General features: G+C 42.0%; 1 protein-coding gene across 3 annotated transcripts in view; it reads left to right on the forward strand.

Moving 5' to 3' along the window:
• LOC104961235 (signal-induced proliferation-associated 1-like protein 2) overlaps positions 1-23,232 on the forward strand; it is a 51,487-nt gene that overhangs the window by 16,855 nt on the left and 11,400 nt on the right. For 2 of the 3 annotated variants that reach the window (XM_010789496.1, XM_010789498.1), the window contains exons 8-14: positions 4,343-4,617; positions 12,045-12,299; positions 15,295-15,441; positions 16,802-16,905; positions 16,998-17,086; positions 18,310-18,683; positions 20,889-21,146. In XM_010789496.1, coding sequence (XP_010787798.1) covers positions 4,343-4,617; positions 12,045-12,299; positions 15,295-15,441; positions 16,802-16,905; positions 16,998-17,086; positions 18,310-18,683; positions 20,889-21,146 — 1,502 coding nt within the window. The remainder of the gene's footprint in view (positions 1-4,342; positions 4,618-12,044; positions 12,300-15,294; positions 15,442-16,801; positions 16,906-16,997; positions 17,087-18,309; positions 18,684-20,888; positions 21,147-23,232) is intronic. The other variant, XM_010789499.1, reaches the window with a different exon arrangement.

Here is a 23,232-nt window from a genome sequence, read left to right on the forward strand (position 1 = left end):
CTAAGTGAAAGTGACTAACTGGCAGCCTTGATAAGAGTCTGCAGAATTCTTTAAATGCTGTCACACAATTCCTTCATCAGTAACATTTAAAGTGACACACCATTTGGCCGTTAATAACATCCACCACCGCATTATTCCATACCCCAGTGTAAGTGTGGTTCGTACTAATTCTCCTTCACATCTCTCCTTGACCACTGCCATCGAGAGCAATGAACGTTAATAAAAACAGACATTTGATTATATTCTACCAAAGCCCTGGTTACTGTCTGTTTTTTTGGGGTATGCAAGTCTAGACAAAATAGGCCAAAGCACCTGGTTCCTCAGACTGGACGCTTGCAATATAACATCAGATGCATTGTTTCCTCTCCTTGTGCTGCTGTGTAGGCTTGCTTTCCCTAATTCTAGTTTCCATGGACTTATCATCAGGCAGCCCTTTGTTTCCTTTAAAAAACATTGAGGTTGAATCCCAAAATCCAACCTGAGCCTGGGTCTTTGACCTTATTTCTGCCTGCCTGCACACTCTCCTCCACTGATCCCTTTGGCAAGCTCTTTGTCATTTCCAACAAACCTTAAACAGTAAGTCCTTCGTTCAGCAAACAACTTGCAAGTAAAAATCTATTTCCCACAAAAAACATAAGAAGGAACCTTATTTTTCTGAGGATAACTACGTACAGATATAATAACACCTTTTTTATGATAACCTTTCGCAGGGAACTATTTTCTAAAGAGCTTAGATTAAAACGAGCAAAATGTGAACATGAGCACAAAGATTTTCCCCAACCGCCTAAAAAAGCACAAGATCCCGAAGAAGTATTTACCATAATTAATATTAAAGAGGACACGGGTGTCATTCAGTGTCTACTCAACTCATCATAAGAAAGGACAGAGTAGGATATATTAGCATTTGTGATTAGCCAAAGGACATGGCTTCCTCATTCGCTATGCTAATATCCTCTCACATTCACTGTCCTCTTACCCATGGGATTTGTTAGGTATATTTCAAAGGAAAAGCTCAGGGTGAGTATTAATAAGTGGGTGATATTTGTGGTACACACAGAGAGTGGAGCAGCAGCATTCGGCACATTTGGTAGCTGCCTGCATACTTTGTCCCAAAGGTGTCTGTAATATCCCGGAGGTTGTCTCGAATCGTGTTTCATTGGGAGGATTTACAGGCTGCCGGACCTGTGATGTAATGCAAACCATAGTGAACAGATTGTCCACTGTAACACACAGAGGAGGCCAGTGTGAGAGCACAGCTATAAGCTTTGTGATAACGTCCTTTTCTCCAGGGTGCCGCTGAGCTGGGTGGCCACGTGTTCAGCTTTTATGAGACAAGTCGTCAGGGCTCGGGTGCCACATTTATTTTGTTTCCTTGACAAAGTACAGGCAGCCTCCCACATTGTGTGTGCTTCTTTATCGACTGTATGCATCAGCAGGGCTGCAGATAAAAGCAACCCACCGTATCTGCTGGAGATTTGAGTGATTCAAGATGGAAAGTAGGAGTAGTAGTAGGGAAAGACAACATTGACAATAAATGCTTCGAAAATAACAGCTATTATGGTATTATAAATCATTTCATATAATTTCTCTACAGTTATTTTATAGTTCCAGCTTCTCAAATGTCATCATTTCATGCTCTTTTTTTCTATATATTGAAGGATATGGGAATTTTTTTTTAACATTTAGCTGTGCTGAATACATTTCAATTTCACTGTATTCTAAAATACAAGAGTTTAATACAAAAACAAATTATTATTCTATTAAAAGTACAATTACATCTTTATATTGCTTGGTTTGTTCAACGAGCAATCCAAAATCCAATTAACTTTATATAATATAACAGAGAGATTGAACAAGATCTTGATCAATGTTTACAATTTCTCCTCAATCAATAACTTAAATAATGAATTGACCGATCAAATCAATTCATAATTTCTTATTAGCACCATTTTGAGGCATTTTGTTCCTAAACCAACACAAAACTCTATTTACCCATTCTATGAACGAAAAGGAGCAAGATGAGGGAAAACGTCATTATGGTTATGTCTTGCCCCATTAAGCAAAATGGCTCCATATCCCACCAGAAGCCTCTGTCCTAGATTTAGAAATTGATTCACAAATGTTCAGCGCAGAGATACGAGTGTGAGACTTCAGGTCTTTGAAGCTTCAGAGGGATGACAGGGGTTTTTCATGTCTGTAGAACTTGCTACTACAGTGTGTGTCATCAATGTCAAAGCTACTTCTGACTGTCAGAACTCTCACTGACGATCACCGCCAGCAACACTGCTTGACAACAGATTTGAGGCTGATGCTTTGGGTTTCTTTGAGACAGTATTGTACCGTTACATCACCAGCACTCTGCCAGACTTCCTGTCACCATCTTTCATGGAAATATCTTTACAGGTTTCAAATTCCTCCTAGAGATAACAAGTGTCCTCTAGGATTCAGACATTATAGATTTTGGCTATACGGAGGAGAACCTGGACACATTAGCTTCTATGATGAAGGCATTTAGAAAGCCATTATTTAGGCCTAATGAATTTCCTGACAAAGGACAGTTTGATTCATGGTGCCTAATTCCCCAGCCAATGCCTTCTTCCTACACAGACCATTTACTTCCCTTTTGAAAGCTTTATGTCCTTTTTCTTTTGCCCTTGACGTTTTCTGCAGATGAATTGTTTAGTGCATGGGTCCTAACACAAAAGTGCTCCTTTAGTGTCATCTCTCTTTTAAAACGGGATCTTTTGAATTTGATTTTATTGCAAAAACCGAGACAGTGACCTATAACTTCGACCAACAGGATGAGTTCCTTTCCTCCTAATAAAGTTTTAGGGTTGTGTCTCACTAGGAGATGCATTAAGGTTGTCACGGATCTCCTCTCACAGCGGGGTAGGATTTCTCTCAGTGTGAGAATCTGGTGGAGTGTTGACAGGCCATAGCCTGAGTTAATGTGTCCCTGAAGCCAGCTGCCACTCTGAGGCAAATGGAGTCACCCACAATTGAACCACGACTAATCTAATGGTTGATTAAAACTCATTGGATCCAGTGTGAGGTTTGTTTCCAGCAGTTTTACCACCAAAAAAGTCCATACCCACTATGTACAAACACCCAGGATAAGTAAGCTCAGTTGTTTCATTATGGCGAACATAGATAGTCTACAGGGGCGTGTTTTTATCTTGCTCAGTCTGGTGGTTGTTTGTTTAAATGTAATGTTGCTGAATCAAGAGTGTTGTCTGAACTTCAGCTGAACCCGAATTGCTTTTAGGCAGTGGCTTAGGCAACTACATTTGCATGTAAGTACATAATTGGAAAAGAGCATACTTTAAGTTTCATTTACAAACGCTATTGGACAAACAGCTACTGTCATCCACAAGTGAAGTTTTCAGTCTCTGGATGCAGTTAATTGATGCAAGAAAATGGGAGAATACATATTGTTGTATGCATCAGCGGTCAGTGGGTTATGTGTTGGTGAAGTTATCTCTTGTTAACAGACTTAGTTCTATAGACAAGTCCATGTGTGTCCAAAGAGAAAGGTGTGCCTCTATGTTTGCAGTTCCCGTGTGTTTAAGCTGCCTCTAAGCAGCTCTGTGCACTAAACCAGTTAGCTCCGCCATGTATCCTCCTAATAACTTCCATTTTGAGAGCTTCCTTGAATTAGCCAAACAAACATGCACATGTTTTTCTGCTTAAGGACAGGATTTCACTGTGCTCTAATAGTATTTCACTAGTTTAAGGAAACCTACACATATCAGAAAATATCAAAATTGTACACTTTTGAAGTAGGGCTGCTCGATTATGGCAAAAATCATAATCTCGATTATTTGGGTCAATAATTGATATCACGATTATTAAAAACGATTATCCATTTACTTTGAAAACATAAATTTATGGAAAAAAATGTTGAACAGTATGTTTTTAACAGTTTACCCTGAACTTTAATATAACTTAAACAAAAAAAAAATAATAATAAAAGAAAAAAAAGATTAATAATAATAATACAAAAAATAATCGTTTTATTTCGATTACGTTGTTTTCGTAATCGTTGCAAGCCATAATCGTAATTGCGATTAAAATACGATTAATTGAGCAGCCCTATGTTGAAGGCTGCTGTTGTAATAAACTGTCAGCGTAGAAAGCTCTTATTAAGGGATTTTAAGATCACTCAACATTTCAGGCTTGTTTTTTGTTTTCTCATAATGATTGCATCCATTCATGTGTTGGAATTTTGTATCTACTTAAGTGTTTTTAAAGTCCTGCTGTCTTTGTGTATCTGGATAACTAGAGTTGAGTCAAAATGGATATACTTTTATTTTAAATAACCCTATTTCCCTTCTGGTTCCAGATCACCACTAGAGGTTGTGAGACGTCGGAGATGACTTTGCGTCGGAATGGCCTCGGACAGCTCGGTTTCCACGTCAACTTTGAAGGCATCGTGGCCGACGTGGAGCCCTTTGGCTTCGCCTGGAAGGCGGGGCTGAGGCAGGGCAGTCGGCTGGTGGAGATCTGCAAGGTGGCGGTCGCTACTCTCACCCACGAGCAAATGATCGACCTGCTGCGCACATCCGTCAGTGTCAAAGTGATTATAATCCAGCCTCACGAAGACGGCGCCCCAAGAAGGTAACCCCACCGCCACTTTCAATCAACACTACAGACAATGCTTACAAAACATATTCAGACTTCCTATTGTCTTTCATGTTTGGCTGCTGCTATGCTATTAGTAAAACAGAGAAACAGGTGCTCCTCGAAAATGGATGAAGTCATAACAGAAGAGTCGTTTCCTCTTCTCTTTCTTGCTATGCAGCTGGGGTAAATTACCTTGGCATTTGCCCTCGTGTCTGAGATTATTAGCATAAAGAAATGCTTACGTTCTGTTTTTGTTGCATGAGGCTTGATGTTGTTCGCCGCTGATTTCTCTGGAGAGGGGACAGTCTTTGTATTGATGCGGCTTTGTTGCGAGAGAAAGCTCCAGCAGGGCTGTAGAGTCACGCAGACATGGACAGTCAGCGATTCTCACTAATGATAATGAGAGGAACTTTTTGATTAATGACTCAGCCTTCGCTCCCATTGTGTGACAGCTCACGTTTGCAGATTGCGTTTTTTAAAACCTTGCCCAATGTTCTATTCAGTAATTAGGATGGGAGTGCCTGCCATTTTTAGGGACACACACCCACGTGGAGGCTCCATTGCTCCTGTCATAAAAAAGAAAGAGCGAGGCATATTTCAAACAATCTTTTGTGATGGCAAGAGATGAAGTTCTGTGTGAAACGTTTGTTCTGAAAGCACATCGGCTTGTTTTGTCTGTGAGAGACAGACAGTCCTGTGAAATCAAATCCATCACTCTTTCACGCGCACATCTTTGACATCTTTGTTTTGGTTGTTCTGACAGAAACGTCTACCAGCGAGTGCTTTTCCCACTTTGTCGTAGATCAGCAGAGTGATTTGACAGCGAGAGAGAGAATAACTTCACGTCATCCCTTTATCCGTTTGTGAGGTTGGAGGTAATGCTAAGGTTGTCAGTGAATTGCAAAAATGTCAATAAAACTTAAACGAATTATCACATTGTACATGCGCATTTCTAAACAGAAGTGTTGAATTTCGATATCCTTCTGCTGGATAAGGTTGTCTTAATAACCCAGTTGTGACGATAAACAACTAATTAAAAAATGTATCATAGCCTTGTGGATACTTTATTTCTCAGTTAATCTGGTTGCCCTTTTTACTGTTGAGTTGTGCAGGGGTTTTTTGTATGCTTTTGTAGTATGGTAAGTATGGTCACAGAATCTCTTCACCTCTCTACACACATTTGATATGTTATTATTTCAACCAAAAATGTGACAAAAACACAACAAAAATATTATTTTGTTATTGCTTTAATATTGCCAATGCATTGTGAATTCTTCTGTTATTGAACATTGTTAAGTGAAAATGTGACATCCTCACAGCTGGATGAAGAATTTAAGAAGACATCTATATATTGAGAATACATTTTTCTTAGTTTAAAAAAATCATCTCAATGACTTATCAAAATATTACGATCTTACACAACTGTGCATTTATATATGTGTCATAATGAATTCTGCATACTTGGCACGTGTTAAACATGTTTCAAGTTTTTGTCTGGCAACAGAGGAGTCACATATTTAGCCAGTTGATAGGCAAACAGGCACCTTCTGTGAATCCACCGCAGCAGCCTCTCTGGCAGAACCAACGTCTAATCCTCTTATCAAAAGCTGTGATGATACATGATGATACAATCGTAATCGCAGTTCAGCGTAGCAGAAAGCAGACAAAACAAACACTGTCCAAAACGATATGTCTAAAAGCATGTGTCTGAGATGTGGTCACAGGATGTAGGATTCTGTAGAAGAAGTTGTTGACACAGATTTTGTGCCAGTGAAAGACATCTGGCTTAGTTTCACTGACTATACCAAAGCCTTAGACAGCACTTTGAACGGCCAATTAGAACGTATAGTAGTTACAAAAATGTACATATAGAACTGTGGAAAAATGTAGAACTATTCACACATATAGAAGGCTATAAAGAAGTAGATATGCGTTCTGCCGTACGTCTATAATGGGTGCCATGATGCATAATTCAGTGAGCTTGACCCATATATGGCGTTGCAAACAGATGCATCTGGCAGATTAGTAGGTATTATAGCAGGAGTCCATACTGGTCAGAGCTGTTGATTTTTACATGAAGATTTCCCTGTCTAAAAGAAACACATTTTGTCATCTTCGTCCCATGAGAACCAAAAAGGCTCCGTCTGGGGTCCTGTGAATTTTCTCCCAAGGCTCCAACAACTCAAGAGGTGAGAGGTCAGGTGAAGAATCTCGAGGGCCCTCAACTCTTTTTCGCTGCTATGTCTTTGAGTTGCCAAAGTGTTGCAGTCAACAATAAGTCCTCCAGTTTCTCCATCGTTATCTCAAAGGAAAGGAATTCAGTAGGGGCCCAGTCAGTCCCCTGTGGCCACAGAGATGGGGGTTAGTCTAACAACAATGGACAAGAATCTCATGACCTCCAAACAATGTACCCTGGCTCCACATCGCTACATGACAAGGAGAAATGTTTTCGTAAGAAAATGTTGGGCCTGGGAGATGTGGGTCGCCTCCTTTCTGTTTTTAAATTGTTAGAATTTCGTTCAGTCTTTGTGATTCCTCCAAATTCAGTGAGGATTGATGGGTCATATAGCTGCTAACATTATGTTGAATGACCAGTGTGTAACATTGGCTTTGTGGCAAACCTCCTAAAGCTTGTTTATGCCCTAAATGGGTTTACTCTGCTTAGCCTGAAGTAGACTAGAGAGCAGAGATATGGCTCTAATATTAGCCAAACCTAGTACTGTATTTATTTACACTGAAGGAAGGATGTGGTTTTAGCCCAGCGCTATACCAGAGGCTTTTCCATCATCACTCTGAAAAGCTTTAAACAAGTTCAACATGTTAGCCTTGGATGAAGCTAATGAGAAAAATATGAAATGGATTAGCTCTTTGAATCAGGAATGTGATGTACAGAGCATGGCAGGGATTGTATGTTTTGGTATATGGTCACCAGAGAATGAAGAGTAAACAAGAGGATCAGTACACTTTGGACCCAAGTAGATGATTACAACAAGACATACAAAGAGTAACAGAAACAAAAAACCAAGTGTATTTTCAGAGTAAGTGCCTTTTATGTTTTTCGTCAGACCATACTGAACCTTTTCCGTTTTAATCACAAAGATGTATGTTTAAAGTGATGGCTAACCCGAATTAAGTGGGTTCAACCTGCACCAGCCCCCTGCTGATAATGAGAATTGCCTGTGACATTCAGATGGCCACTTGTGACCTTTCTTTTTGAAGTGTCATCAGACTTGTCAACATGGATTTTCATCTGGACTGAAGTTAAGCCGGATTTATCACTTCCCATGCCAACACCCTGTGAAAGATAGCACGGCTAAACCAAAATTTAAAAAAAACCTGCATCACAAATTGCTCGCCTTAATCCTCTCACATTCTTCACAGGAGGCGCTTTTTCCTTTTAGATCATTTTGCAAAGAAGTTGTTGAAAGGGGCTTTTTTTTCTCCCTTTTTTTTGCCAACCCATGCACTTTTCCCCCACACCTGATCTTATAAAGCTCCTGAAAACATTTCGCAAATGCCTGGTGGAGGTCACAACCTGTGGGTCTTTGCTGTGACATAGACTCTGACTCTGGGAATGGATTAGCATGTCCTTCAGTCGCTGGCTGGCCATGTCATTAGAGTGACGGCTCTCTGACAGAGGTCTAAGGTCCCGTTATCACACTGATCTATTGTAGCTCTTTAAGACCCAGCAGCTGAAGGGGCTGATTGTTCACCTCCAACATGCCTCGCACTCTTTTTAACATTTCAAACAAGCAATGGTGTTATTTTAGTATTGTCATGTCAAGTTCTGCCAATTGTGCTGTCAAATTACTTCCGATAACTCTATTTTTAGTCAACTGGATTTCTGTTTTGAGTTGTAAATGTTCCCAATCTCTACAAGCTCATGTGAGGCCATTGTGCTATAAGCTGTAGACCAGTTAGCTGGACGAGTGACGCAGAGTAACTGATTAGCTTTCAACTAATGAATCTTTCTTTTAAACTGATTGTCTTTTATCTGTGGACAAAGGGATTTGAGGGCATCATGTTGGGCTTTGGGGAAAAGCAGTGGAGATTTTCTTTTATAGACAACTGATTTATAGAACAAAAACATTATCGACAAGCTAATGGAAAATGAGAATAATCTTTAGTTGCAGCCCTACATTAGTTCCTGGTGGAATCTAGAGGAAGCAGACAGCATTATTTCACACCAGTTCTTGGCTTCCTCCTCTCCTTAAAACTGCCTGGACATGTCTCCTCCGGCTCAGGATTAAGTGTTTACCAAACACCCGTTTCCTGCTGTTTCTTCATGATTTATACACATCAAGTCCGAGTCCCCCTATACATTACAAACAAGAAACACATTCCACATGCATCAGGCGATTACTATGGCTATTTCTTCTTCCAGCTTAGCTTGTAGCAGCGCTGAGGGAGAGTATTAGCATCATAAGATAAATTCACCTTGTCAGTTCTTGCTCTTTATGGCGCAAAAAAGCAGGGCAAGTGACGACGGGCGAGACCTTTCCTGTTGCTAGGTTTAGTCTATTCAGAGAGTAATGTTGTGTGGCAACCTGGCGTGATCACACACACACACACACACACACACACACACACAGTTAATCAAGGTAATGAGTGGGTCACAGCCCTGTTACAAGCCAATTGACCAACAGTCAAGATCTAACACTCTTGTTGGCACCTTTTTCTTCTGACGTTAACATGAAATGACTTAATAAAAACCTCAGACTTCACAAAAAACAAAACAATCTCTGAGATCCTCATCCACACTCAACTCGATCAATTCCATCGTCTTTTACAAACGTCTTCTGATGCTGTAATGACCCAAATTACCGGTACTCTCACTTGGCCCATATGTCGAACCAGTGATGATGCTACCTAAATACATTTAAATAAATAATGTAAACTATGTAGGAAGTAGAATACGCCATTGACAGTCTTTCATCGTGGATGAGGTTCCTTCGTTGGTGACATTGATCAGATGTGAGCAACATGGTGGACAAGGAGGAAGCGTGCGATGATCTTCTAGTTAGATCTTTTAACACCCACATGTCCAGTGGGAGGCCAGCTGTAAACAGCCCAGCCACCCATGGCCCAGTTTGATGAAAAGGTCTCTCTGAGAGGGATTACTCGCAGCCTTGCAATCAACCTCCTCAAGCTCCGCTGTGTGTACATGTATGACCACAGCAGTGTATACACAGCTTTCCATACCCCATTGGATTCTGGAGAATGGAGTTTGGAGAGGGGAGGTTGGCGTAATCATAAGGCTCATGCTTGAAATGCTATTGGAGAGCTAGCATAGCACCCAGGCTGTTTAACCCCGACCCACCGACCCCACCCTTTCAAACACACCAAGCTTCTGCCCGGCCCCAAAGATTAATGTTGCATGAAATTGCCTCACAGGCCTTGTCCATCCTGGAGATCCTCAGCGATGTTAGCAGTAATGGGATGGAGATGGAGGGAAGAAAAGACCTCCTGTGCAGAGCTACTCAGGGAAGACCTATATCTGATTAAGTGGCAAGCACAGATTTTCGACTATTAAAAAAGGAAAAGTGTTTTCCACTGGTTTCTATGCGTCTTCGATGTGTGTGTGTGTGTGTGTGTGTGTGTGTGTGTGTGTGTGTGTGTGTGTGTGTGTGTGTGTGTGTATACACACACACGCCTGCACACACGCCTGCACATGGATGGACACACTATATTTAGATGTCCGCTCCTGGCTAACTATTCCTGACAGCATTAGTGTGTTTTGGTGTAGTCATGGAAATGGATGAATGATTCCCCTCCCCCCCGAATTTTCAGGGTCACTTGTGTTGTACTGTAACAGCTGAAATCTGCCCGATAATGCAATAGTAAAAATGTTATTAATTAATGGAAGAAAATAGTAATGTAGGATTTTATTACATTACTAATAAAAAAAAATGTGTTATCATTATGACTCAATGACTAAAAATGAAGGTTAGTTAAACTGTTATTCTTATGATTCATTAGACCTTTCATTATGAATTGTAATTGTAGATGGATGCAAACTGTTAATTAGTAATTGTGGGATGTGACTGTCACTTTAACATCGTTCTACTTTTAACACTTCATTTAAAGTTTTAATTTTGACATCAATGAAAATAATTTGAAAGGTTATTCAAACAATTCCAAATAAATAAAACACTAAGTGGATCACAGCCACAGAACTAACTAAAAAGTCTGCCGGACAGGCTTGCATAAATAGTCATTAAAAAAGGTAGTAACTATGAACAGTACACTCATGTAGCCACTCATGTAGCCAGGCAGGTCAGAGTCCTTATGGATACTCGATGACAATGACTCTGCCAAGGAAAACATTTCCCCAAATTATCTCATATCTACTCTGTTTTAGGTTTGTGCAGAAGCAGTTTTGCCATTTAAATAATAGACAACATGTCCTTAGCCGCGTTCACACCGGAGTACTTTTCCCACTTTAGTTCTGAGTTCCGAAATGTCGCGTTCACACCAAAAAGAGCCGGAACTAAAATTAGTTAATGAGAACCTTTTTACCCCCTTTTCCGTCCCTGCTAGAGAGCTGGGACTCTCATGCGGCTCTCTTGTGAGAAAAGAGCTATATTGCTGATTGGCTGGGCGGATTGCCAACCACGCCCCGTAAAACTAAAAAAAAGTGTTGTGAAGCCACCATTTTATTATCCTCGCATTATTAGCATTAGCCCAGCGCAGAAACGAAGAGAGACTAACTTATGGCAACACAAAATAAAACATGGGAGCGGTGGAGATGAGGAGGTGTCGGGGTTCTGGTGATTTACTCGGAAGGCTTCTACTGAAGCCAGTCCCCAACTCCGGGGACTTCCTGCCGGGGATTTTGGGCGGCAGTATACGCCGTGAAGTTGTTTGTGGCCTGCCAGTAAACCCAAAGCAGAAGAAGAAGAAGTGACGTCAGCGGCTTCATTTGCCTAATCCACCCCCAGGGACTTATTCCGGTGTGAACGCGATCTGTACTTAGTTCATCAGAACTAAAGAGTTCTGATGAACTAAGTTCTCATGAACCTTTGTGGGAAAAGTACTGCGGTGTGAAAGCGCCTCTTGAGCCAATGCACAAAGTGCTAGTTCAGGAGAATACGTTTTTTAAGAGCAGAGCAATCTGTCGTACAAAATGCTGGGCTGAATGTATCTGGAATAGAAAGGTGTATAAAATCACCATGTACTGAACAGAACGTTAATGAACGTAGATGTTTCTTAGCAGCACTGGTTGTGACTGTTCACTGAGCTCCTTACAGCTAAATGCCGAATAAATATTAATTGATACGGCATGTTAACTTAGACTTGAGTCCCTAATAAGTATGGAGTGCAACCTGAAATGCAACTTAACTGAAGCCTTTACCTCCTGGCCTCATTCCTGACCTTTAACTTTATTTTTTGTCTCCTTGCACATCCTCCTTCCCACTCAGGGGCTGCTCCGAGCTCTACCGCATACCCATGGTGGAGTACAAGGTCGACAGCGAGGGCACACCTTGCGAGTACAAGACGCCCTTCAGGAGAAACACCACCTGGCACCGGGTGCCCGTGACCGGCGGAGCACCTCACTCCCGGGGCTCGCCCACACAGGGCCCTGATCGCCTGCAGTGCCAGGAGATCCTCCGGCAGCACCAGGCTAACATCCCAAGAAGCACCTCCTTTGATAGGAAGCTGCCAGATGGATCCAGGTAACTCTAGACTTTATAAATAAAGATAATCAAATAAGGTTTGTTCACTGCTTTTTTGTTGATCCCCTAAAAATAAAGAAACACAACTTGAGACCATTATCTGCCTGACAAGGAGGACTATTTTTGTGCAAAAAAATGATATTTTTTGGGGATAAAAGTGATCGAAAAAACCAAAATGCTTTTTCTTTCAACACACTCTTGGAAGGCAAGCTTTCAACCTTTTTTTTAGAAGCCTAGGCAGAGCAAAGCTTGCGATCAAACATCACAACGCTCAAAAAGATCCAATCCTTTGAGATGAAATCTTTGAACTCTGAGCCTCTCTCATTTAGAGAAGAGCTGCAGTATCACTTTGAGGGGCTGTTATTGTGTTCAGTTATTTGCATGCATATAAATGGAGCATTTTAGTCCAATGAATTCAGGGCTTCCCTTTCATCTCCCTTTAGATGATAAGGCCACAATTGGACTTTGTTCCTGTCCTAGACGGTGTCTCTTTTGAACATCTCCATTGAGCCATGTAAAGCAGTGATTTGTTCGTTCTAATAAAACCCCTACAGTCATGATAACCTTTCCAGTGTGTCACACCGACCCCCTCTGGTGTTGTCTGTTCTGACTATACTGGGATAATGGTCGCCTTCTCTGCCTAATCAGAGTCCCTGGCAGCGGGAGCACTCTATTCTCCCTGGCTCTCTCTCTCCCTCCCCACCCCTCCTTCTCCCCGCTCCCTCCCTCTTCCTGCACCCTGCTGAGGAGGAGGTGATGGGGACACTGACACAGCTCAGCTCATCTCATCCAATTACTGCAGAAACAAAGAGAGTGCTCTTCCGCGGACCACGATATGTAGCTCCCCAGAGGGAGTGGGAGAAGAGGAAAGGGGAAGAAGGAGTCGTACACTGAAGAGGGATGGTGGGAGAGAGACAGGAAGGGAATATTATACAGACACTTAAAATACAAATAAAATCATAAATACAAAAATGTAGATCAGCAGCACCGATTTCCCAGGGTGTACTTCTGCAATTGCCAGGGGTTACGTGGAAAGGTTGTTGAGAAGCCCAATAAAAATAGATTAGTGTTTTTTATGTACATATTGAGCAATTTTAAGATGCCAAGCAGAGAAGTCTAGTCTGCTCGCTATCAGTAATTTATCAAATATTGAAATAGTTAGCCATAGGTGGAAACCCAAACATACTGACCTTCATATAGACAGTTTGATTGTTTTCAAACATTATCGTAATATTCTGAACATGACGGGTGGTGTCAATAAAAGTGTACTTGATTTAATTTCAAATCAATGTGGTTGGGGAGGTGTTTAACAAAAGATATAAGGAAACCACTGCTCCTTTTAGCTTGGTCCACACCTGGCACTGTAAAATATGACACCTAATATGCAGCCAACTGGGACAGAACACTAATCTCTATAGCCTTGCATGTTATTGCAGCACAGAGAGAAAATTAAAGTTCAATATTCCCTCATTTAGACCTTTATATTATGTCAAGAGAAGGGGAACAAAAGCAGCTGTTGCTGTTTCATATTAAATTGCCTGGACTCGGCTGAGACAACCGACACTTCAGCTTTGGAGGAAAAGAGCGGTCCAGCCAAAGCGTTCGATGATGTGTTCCCTGACTGAGCTACTGACAGTTTAGTGAGTTTCCTATGGAGGTCTAGACAAAGGAAACCTGATGACAAAGCAGTAAGGGCAATCATTTCACAGCTTCTCAATAGCAATTTGAAATGTGATCTGAATGTGAATTATTAGGTTGAACTGGATTCTTTTCATGAAATGTACCTTCATATTTCTGATCTTTGAATGATCCCTTATACTTATTGAAAACATGCACATTTTGGAAGCATCACTCCGACCCAATCTAAAACTCCTTACATAAACAAATAGATAAAAGAAAGAGTTTTCAACCTGACAGGAGACTTAATGTGAAAGCAATCCTGCATATGTTATTGTAGTCGTGTATCTGTCCGGTCGTTTTACCTTCTCTTGTGTGTTGGTTAAAAGGCCTCTAGGCAGCAGACATAACTTGAATCCAGTGTTTATTTAACACTTGAGTCAGCAAACATACGTCTTGTCTCAAGGCATTAAGTGAGTAATGACTTACTGCAAGACACTTTGGATAAGTTGAGCTGAGATCATGCTCAAAGTCCAAGTAAGTAAATGACGTAACGTCTTTAAGAGGTTTTGTAAAAAGCAGTTTAAGAGCAGAGTCAAGATTGTGTCTTAAAGCTCAGGAATCTAACACATCCTCTTACGTGCACAAGCTACTTGTGTCTTTTACTCTACATACACACAGGGCTGCACCATCTGGATTACCCACTGCAGCGTATTACCATAACTAATGTTCTGTTTCTGTTTGTCTTTGGAGAACAAGACACCTTCTCCCTCACTGGCAGCTCTCACATTTTCTTAGAGATTATCCACAGTGCTCACACGCAAAGGACTATTCACTGGAGTGACAGCCAATAATAAAGTCATTACAGCTGCACAGTGAGCGATAGGACGTTTTTACTGTTGTGAACTGTCGGTTGCTAGTCTTTTTTAGTTATTGAGTATACAATTGTTTCAAATAATAATATGTACAGACAGAGCAGCTCTAAGATTATTGGTATAGCAATTACTTGATCGACAGAAAGATAATTGTCTTTTAATTTGCTGATGTCATCATCTCAAAACAATTCACTGCTTTTCTTTGTTTCGTATCATTGTAAATTGAATATCCAGTCGTTTTGGTTGAACAAAAGAAGCCGTTTGAAGATTTCAATCTAAGCTATGGGAATCTATGATGAGTTTCATGTTTATATTTTGTCCCTCTACTGTGACATCCATATTTCAGCCTTTGCAGACCATGTGCAAGCACAACCTGTCTAACACACTGCAGAAAGAAAATAACCCAAACCAGCTTTGAAGGGCCCCTTTAATTGCAGCCAAAGCTTTGACAATCTATGACGGTGTTTCTTACACACAGTGTTTCTTTGCCACTGTTTCTGCAGGACGATGCAGGACATGGAGAACCCCCAGGTCACGTCATGTAACAAGGGAGACCAGCACTACCGCAGCTCCCCCAGTAACCAGTCCTCCTCCAGTGACCCCGGACCCTGTGGCAGCGGCACCTGGTCCCAGCAGCCCGGATACGATGGGTACGGGACCACAGCAGTCTTTTGAAACAGCCTTGTAAAAAGTCACTCCAGGAATATGCGGCTCTGCAGTAATGAATGCAGCGACAATCAGTCCCAGCACTATTACCGAGATTTTGCAATTTTGCAAAATGACAGCAATTTTTTCCACATGAAATGATCAAATCATCAGTGCATTTTTGGCCATTCGTCACTCTGTTTTTTGTTACAGGAAGAGTTCCAACAAAAATGATGCCTCACAGGGTCTAATACCACATCCAGAGTTTAAAATTAGGACAGATAATAGGGGATGACCTTTATGTATGAGTTTCTTTTCATTTAACATGCATTCTGATCTTTTCCATTCGAACTGAAAGCCTTACTTTCATGGTTACATTCAGAAGAACATAAAGGCTAGCTCAAACGCAAATGGCCACTTTGAAAATCAAGCCACTCCGTTTTATTCACATAAAAGAAATCCAAGCCCAGTACAGTATTTCTGGTGGGAACTTCACATCCTTCTTCTTCTGTTCTGAATATTCAGTAAGGACTAGCACTTAAATATGATAGGAAGTGCTTATAAAGACTTTTTTGTTCTTCTTACCTTCTGCAAGTAAAGTGCCACTTTAGCAAACTACAATGTAATTTTAGAGAGACAGCTTTTGATGAAGAAAAATAAATCCTAAAAGAGAAGTATCTTAGCTGGTGTCAAAATGAAAGTAGCCAGGAAGATGTTTTTTCTGTCAATGTTTTTCAGTTTGTGTTTTATCTCCTCAACAGCACATATAAATCGCTTTTATTCCTGCTTTCAATCATATAATGGTATGCAGGGCTCCAGACTGCACAGGCGTAACATGTGTCAAACTGAGTAGAATCCTTCGGAGACGGCTGTCTGTCTGTAAGTGGTTACAGACCATGACAAGAGGCTTAGCTTCACACTGCTGCCTTTCTGTCCGAGGCCTCAAAAGTGCACTGAACTCTCAGTGATCACTGCGGCCTGTCAGAGCCGAGGCAGACTCACAGACAAGCCGATAGATCTCCGGTTAGAGCTAAAGATCAGTAGACACTGCGACCTCTGTTCATCTGTCTTAACCTTTATTACATGTAGCTCTTTAGGATTTAATTAAGACCCGCATTGAAAACATTTGCTGCTCTTTTCCCTTTGTCAAGAGCAAAATAGCGCCTGGCTTGGAAAATCGAATGAAAGGAGGTCTTCTGTCAGCGTTGTCTGGCAGCTTCTTTATTCTATTATAAGCTCAAGTGATTTGACCTTAAATAATCTTCAGCTAATTGCTGTACATACAGCAGTAAATGCATTGAAACCTTTCTCTCACTAGAATACAAGGTTCACTCACAATGTGTCCAATCCACTTTCTGCCTTCAGGTGTCCCTCCCCAATCCTCCATGAGCAGGCAGGTGACCTCCAGGGGGGAGACGGAGAGATCCACAGGGAGCGGGAGCCCACCCTGGAGAGGACCAGATCTGCAGGTGAGTCCTATGTTCTTACAAAGTTTCTTTTTTGTTGCATATTCACACTTTTGCACTTCTACATGCTTAGCTCTTTTATTTTCTGTCCACAGAGGCCAAATGGCACATCCCCTCCACCAAGGTCCTGAACCCTCTGAAGCAGAGAGAAGGCAGCAAAGACTCTCCCAACAAGCTTTCCAGGGTACATGTCTGACCTACTCTGTTCCTGCGACATTTAATGGAAGTGTTTAGAAATGTGTTGTCAACTTGCTGTGAAAGGGCACACCATTTAAAAGCTTTTAAAGCAGCCTCTACAGTACATGTGCTGCAGTAAATGCCCAACTCTGCTCGATCTGCTTTTCCCCACATCAGTGTTTGAGCCAGGGTGAGGTCAAATTGCCCTTTATTGTGCTTTGCAGCAACCAGGAGCTCAATTGGGATATTCAACCTCATGTTGTCCCCTCGAGTCGCTTTTTGCACTTATCACTTTCCCTTCATCAGCATGCTAACGGGGTTCTCAGCTCATCACCGTTTGGGGGTGTCTCACACTTTTCTAGGACACATTTTCCTCGAAGGTTGAATATATTAAGTGCTCTTTTTCTCCTTTCTCTATATTCCCCTCTCATTTATCTCTTTTTTTGGCCCATTCACCATCTCTCCTTCCGTCTTTTCTTTCTCCTTCTGATGCCAGAGGCTGCTGGATTCAGCTAACAGCGTCTTTTAGTGCTTTCAGTGCCATTCCCATTGCAATAATGCTCACAGCCTCCCCCCCCCTTTTTTTCATGTAAGAGTAGCTGTTTTTGATGTGATGCAATTTAATATGCTTTCATGATTTAGCAGTGTTTAGCATAGCATGATGAAGCAAACATGACAGGTCATTTTCATGAAGTCTTAGTTCATATTCCTCAATCAGACATATCTGTTAACCCCATTTCACTAGAGGTTGGTTTTTGAGTAAATACATTAACATGTTGTGGTTGCTGTTCTACAATTTAGATGCCTCAAACTAAATTAGACATGGCCTTGCATATTTTACATCCATTTTTTTATCCTAATCATGAACAGCGATATGAACAAGATATAATACATTCCTTTTATAAACTAATTTAGGAGCTAGATCATGTGTATTTCTCTCAGAGGAAGTCCAAAACATTATATGTACATTAAACATATCCTCTTTTTATATTCCTTGTCAACTAGCCATGGGCTTGAGGAAGCCTCAGTCAGACACACATGAACATGTGATGTAGCCTGATGGGTTAACCCAGCGCCATATAGATAGCACTCTCTCTATATTGCGCTGGGTTAACCCATCCACCCGTTTTGCACCAAGCATGTTAAAGCAACCGTAAGAATGATTTGACCTCCTCTGATTTACTGTATTTGTATCTTCTTTAACCCTCCTGCTCTGTCTTTTTCTACCAGACTGGCGATAAAAACTCAAGCCACTCAAGTAGCAACACCCTCTCGAGCAACGCCTCAAGCAACAGCGACGATAAGCACTTTGGCTCCGGAGACTTGATGGAACCGGAGATGCTGGGCCTCACTTACATCAAAGGGGCGTCCACGGACAGCGGCATCGACACAAATCCATGCGTCGCCCCCGGGGCCCGGGTGCTGCTGCAGGGCAGGGTGGGGGAGCAGGGACACCCCTGGGCGTCGGAGCACCATGAGGACGGGGCGTCAGAAGAGGATCATGGGAAACTGTACATGCCGCACGGCTACGCGTCGGCCATTATGTCTAGCCATGTGACAGAAGGAAGCATCGGAGACCTAAGCGAGATCTCATCTCATTCAAGGTAAAGTGAAGAGACGGGAAGTGTGTGTTATTTTTATTTTTTCCCCTAAAAGATTTTAAATGTACAGTTTTTAATTTGTTTTAGGTATCTACTGTTTTGCTGCTAGATAAAATGTTTGTGGTCAGTCAAGAATTAGATGGGAGACCTATTGAATCTAAACTGCTCTGAATATCTATGCTATGACATTATGTTTTCCTTTTATTTGTCATCACACAGTATACTCGTACACTCGCCAATTTTGATTGTGATGTTCTACCTTCAATTGACAATTACTTGAATCTGTTGTGGCTTAATTGGGTGTTGGCTTATTGATTTGTCCACTGATAAAAATCACTGCCTTTTCATGGTATGTATCTCGGAGCAATATCCGCTGTGTCCAAACACGTGGTTACAGTCACACACACACACGCACCGCCGCCAGCAATCTCTTCAGCCACATTATCTGTTCTTTTAAACACACAAACAGAAGCAAACACATGCACAAAAGGCCGGTTACTGGCTGTTAGCTGACCTTTTCACCCATCCGTGCTCCGCACTCCTGACCCGCTGCCTGACTCATCCAGCTGTGCTGAAGCCAGTGGGGGGGGGGCTGCTGTCAGGCCAGGGCAACACGGGGGGAGGTTTCATCACACAGTAATCCAAGTCCTTGTCACCAGACTGGGACCCATCTGGGAAAGAGGAGGGGTGTGAGAGAGGGTTGGCCCTGCAGCCATTCGCAGTCTGTCTCTATGAAATGGAATGTTTATCTATATGTTTATGGCGTACAGGATTATGTTAGCGCAATCTGTTGAGATCAGTGACCTGTTTGGGAGGCGTCAGAGCTGTCCACTCCAGGACATCATTCAGAAATGAGTTAAGATCCCCTGCCATCACCTTGACTACTCCGATGCTTCCCACCTTTTACGTAATGGGATTTGACACCCGGATGTCATCTGAACAAACAGTGAAGCAGCAGGAGCACATTTCGCAGGGTGTGGCCCAGATGGTCATGAATATGGAAACAGAGTGTGTAGTGCCCACAGCTTAAGCCAACTCCAATGTCTCTGAGGTATTCTAGAAGAATGTTGCTGAAAGTTTTCCAATAGACAACAAGACCTTAGGATTAAAACCTGGCATCTATATGTTACAGTTTGGCAGCTAACCAGGCATGTAATATGGAACAAACACTGTCTTCCGTAGATGTTATAAAAGGTATGAATAGGAAACCACAGTATATGTCTCATTCTGGTGGATTACCTTTACATTGCAAATGATGCACTGTGAGCAATTTTAAAAGGAGCGAAGACAGGCAGAGCGCTCTTTGTCTGATGCATGGCTCATTTTCTCATCACTGTCAAATACAATTCATTCATTCTGCATGAATGCCTTAATGCCCTACGTATGGATACAGAGTTATTCCAGGCATTTTCACCAAGTTGACACATTAGTGAAGAAAAGGCTCAAAGCTTAAAAAGAAAGGATTATGTGATGTGCTGTGAATGTAAAAAATAATGAGAGAATGATTTGGTGAGAATAGGAGGGAAAGTGTTTTGTCCATTAAGAAAGAAAGGCACATGCAATCCATATACAACCTTTTACCATGAAACAAACTCTGCTTTAGTAGGGTTAGGGCTACATAGGGGTTAATGTAGGGGAGTATCACTACAATACTAACCATTTTAGTGAAAAACATATATATATTTTTCTCTATAAATAAATCATTACTTAGACTATTTGATCATAGGTGCAAGAGTATGTTCCTCCAAATAAAAAAATAAAAAGAAACATTTTCCCACTTTTACCTTGTGATATCTAGCCATGCATTTAGCATTTGTTTATGCCAAGTCTAGTCAGAGTAACAGGGGAAAATACCCTTCTGTCTAAATCAAATGCACTGACCCTTTAATACGGTTTGTCAGTTGATATTTGACTAAATGTTTAAAGGACAAAGTTCAGCATTAATATGTACGTGCTGGACTGGTTTTGAGTCATCTTCCAATGTAGGTCAGAGGTGAATTAGCTTGACTCTGTGGAAGAGAAGATGTCATCATGTCCATGCCAACAGCGGAGCTTTCAACAATCACTTTAAGTTGAAAATCATTAGAGCGAGTTGACTAATAGCACATTTTGTCATTGTTGATGTTTGTTTATGCTTTCATGTTTTTTCATTCATTTTGATCACCTATGAGTTACATTATCCTTTTTCTTTTGTTGCTGTTTGGTCAGTGGCTCTCACCACTCTGGCAGTCCATTGGCCCGCGGTGCCAGATACTGTATGTCAGCTGACTCCTCCAAGGTGTACACCATCCCCCAGAGCAGCAACACAGGGCCAGGGCCAGAGCTGGGGCCGGGACCCAGCTCAGAGGCCTGTGGACAGACACGCCCACTGTCCGGTTGCACACTCCCAGTGGGCATGAAGACGAATGATGATGAGGATGAAGATGCCCACTGCACTGAGGGACCTCCCAACATTTCAGAGTGTGGGTGAGTGTGTGTGAGAGACAAAGCAAGAGAGATCATGTATGAGATCATCACCAAATGCGCTCCTAAACCACTAATAGAAATATTTTCCTCGTTCACATCAAGTTCAGTTGCCATCATGCAAAGGTAGATGACACGCTGCTTCTCTTGCTGTTGAGGCTTCTCCAAGAGTTTCTGTTGCACAAGAGTCAGACCAATTCCAATACAAGTGCCCCCCCTCTCCATCAGCTCACCCAGTGTGCATAAACTGTCCTTGATTGAAGCAGACAGCCACAAAATAAATAAGCTCAATGAAGCCGCGGACATAATACACTTGGCACATGTCACTTGCAGTTATTGATTGTTCCCGTGAAGCAGCGTCCCTGTGGAGTGCCGGGCTGAGCCTCTCTGCTGGGAGCCAAGCAACAATCCGCACACAAAAACACACGGCTGTCACAGCCCAAGGACACACCCCGCCACACAATAGCCTAATAGAAATACCGCAGAGGACGAGGAATGCATGCAGACGCTCAGCCAGGTTGAGATTGTTTACTCCCCTCAGATTTTATATAAGCAGTGACGGCTGACTGTATCTGTCTGATGATGAAATAGTTTTCTGTAGAGAACAGAGAGCCATTGACGGTGAAATTGAAACACTGCTTTGATTGTGTGTTTATGTGTGTGTGCGCTTTCCAAGGTGTTTGTGTCCGGGCTGCTGTGGGCATATTTTAAAAGGGGTTAAATATGAGAGTTGCCCTGGAAGACACCCCCTTCTTTAGCTCCCAAGTAATTTCAGTAAGCCTGTGAAATTTGCCACTTAAGGACTATGTGATTGATCACATGCAGTGAAGTCATCTCCTGCCGACTTATGAAAAAGCTCCATAATTTGGTTACCCTCCCCATTGTTTGTTTTTATATTCCCACAGTTGTATTTCATCTTACATAAGCGCCTCATGATGAATGGCCTAATATTACTCACAGATATTGTAACATAATGAAGTTTCTCTTCCCCCTTTCTAAAGATGTTTTCTCATTTGCTCTAACACTGTATGTAACGCAGGATGTGTGCCTCCTAACCCTCGGCTGTTTCTCTCTTGCTTCTGCTTCTTGTTCCAGAGGAGCGGAGAACTTGTTAGCCTTCCTCCTCAAAATGCTGTCTGATCGTTCAAGGTACTCAGTTAGTCAAAGTCAACCCCCCATGGCCCAGTCTGCTCCCCCCCCACACACACCTCCCCAGCCCCCACCCTTTGTCCCAGAATCACCTCCCCACTCGTGACACACGCTGAGAGTGGAGGACAACCAGCTGTGCGTCAGTGGCTGTGACATTTCTGCTGTATCTCCTCCCAAATCCTGCTGTGTACTGTCCACAATACTTACTCCTTATCAGCCGCCATGGTGATAGAGAGAGGAGCTGACATGCAACAAGCTGTCTACACCCAAAACAGGCATGTTGTGGTTAAGTGCGCCCCAACACCCCCGCTCTTTTTATTCTCTATGTTTTAGCCTTTGTGGTCCAGTGAAGTGTCTAACAGTGATTGGCAGCAAGACACTCCACAACGGACAGGCTGGTTTGAAAGGAGTGTTTTGTTTTAAAAACAAAATATATGTTTTAGTTATTTCATCTTCTAGTCATGAGTAAGCTGTTTCCTCGGATTCAAGTTTCTTACTTGTTTAAAGTAGAAGGGACAGAGGAAGGTAACATCAACATGCAATCAAAAATCTTTTTCTATCATAATTTATTTAATTTTCCATTATCTTTGCTAGTATACCAAGCTTAATTCATTTTTTCCCTGGATGCAGCCTTCAGAATACATCACTTTTATTTTAACCAGGCATCTCATGGATCAGTCAGAATGCTTTCGGCAATCACACATTTTCTATACCGTCTATTAGGGCTTGGTTGCCATGGTGCCAAAAGCTTAAAAAAGGGCAACTCTCAGCACCAGTGTCTCTAGGTAACCGTCAGCCAGGCTGCCCATTTTCTCGCCGTGCTGCAGATCCCCCGCGGCCATCTAGCGCCCTGCCAACAGCACTCAGTGTGTCATGCTCACAGGCTGCTCACTTAAAGCAGAGGTCTCACAGCCACACCACTTCACCAGGCAGGTCAGTC

Source organism: Notothenia coriiceps, unplaced genomic scaffold (genome assembly GCF_000735185.1).
Source record: "Notothenia coriiceps isolate Sejong01 unplaced genomic scaffold, NC01 NC01_scaffold00032942, whole genome shotgun sequence".
Classification (NCBI taxonomy): domain Eukaryota; kingdom Metazoa; phylum Chordata; class Actinopteri; order Perciformes; family Nototheniidae; genus Notothenia; species Notothenia coriiceps.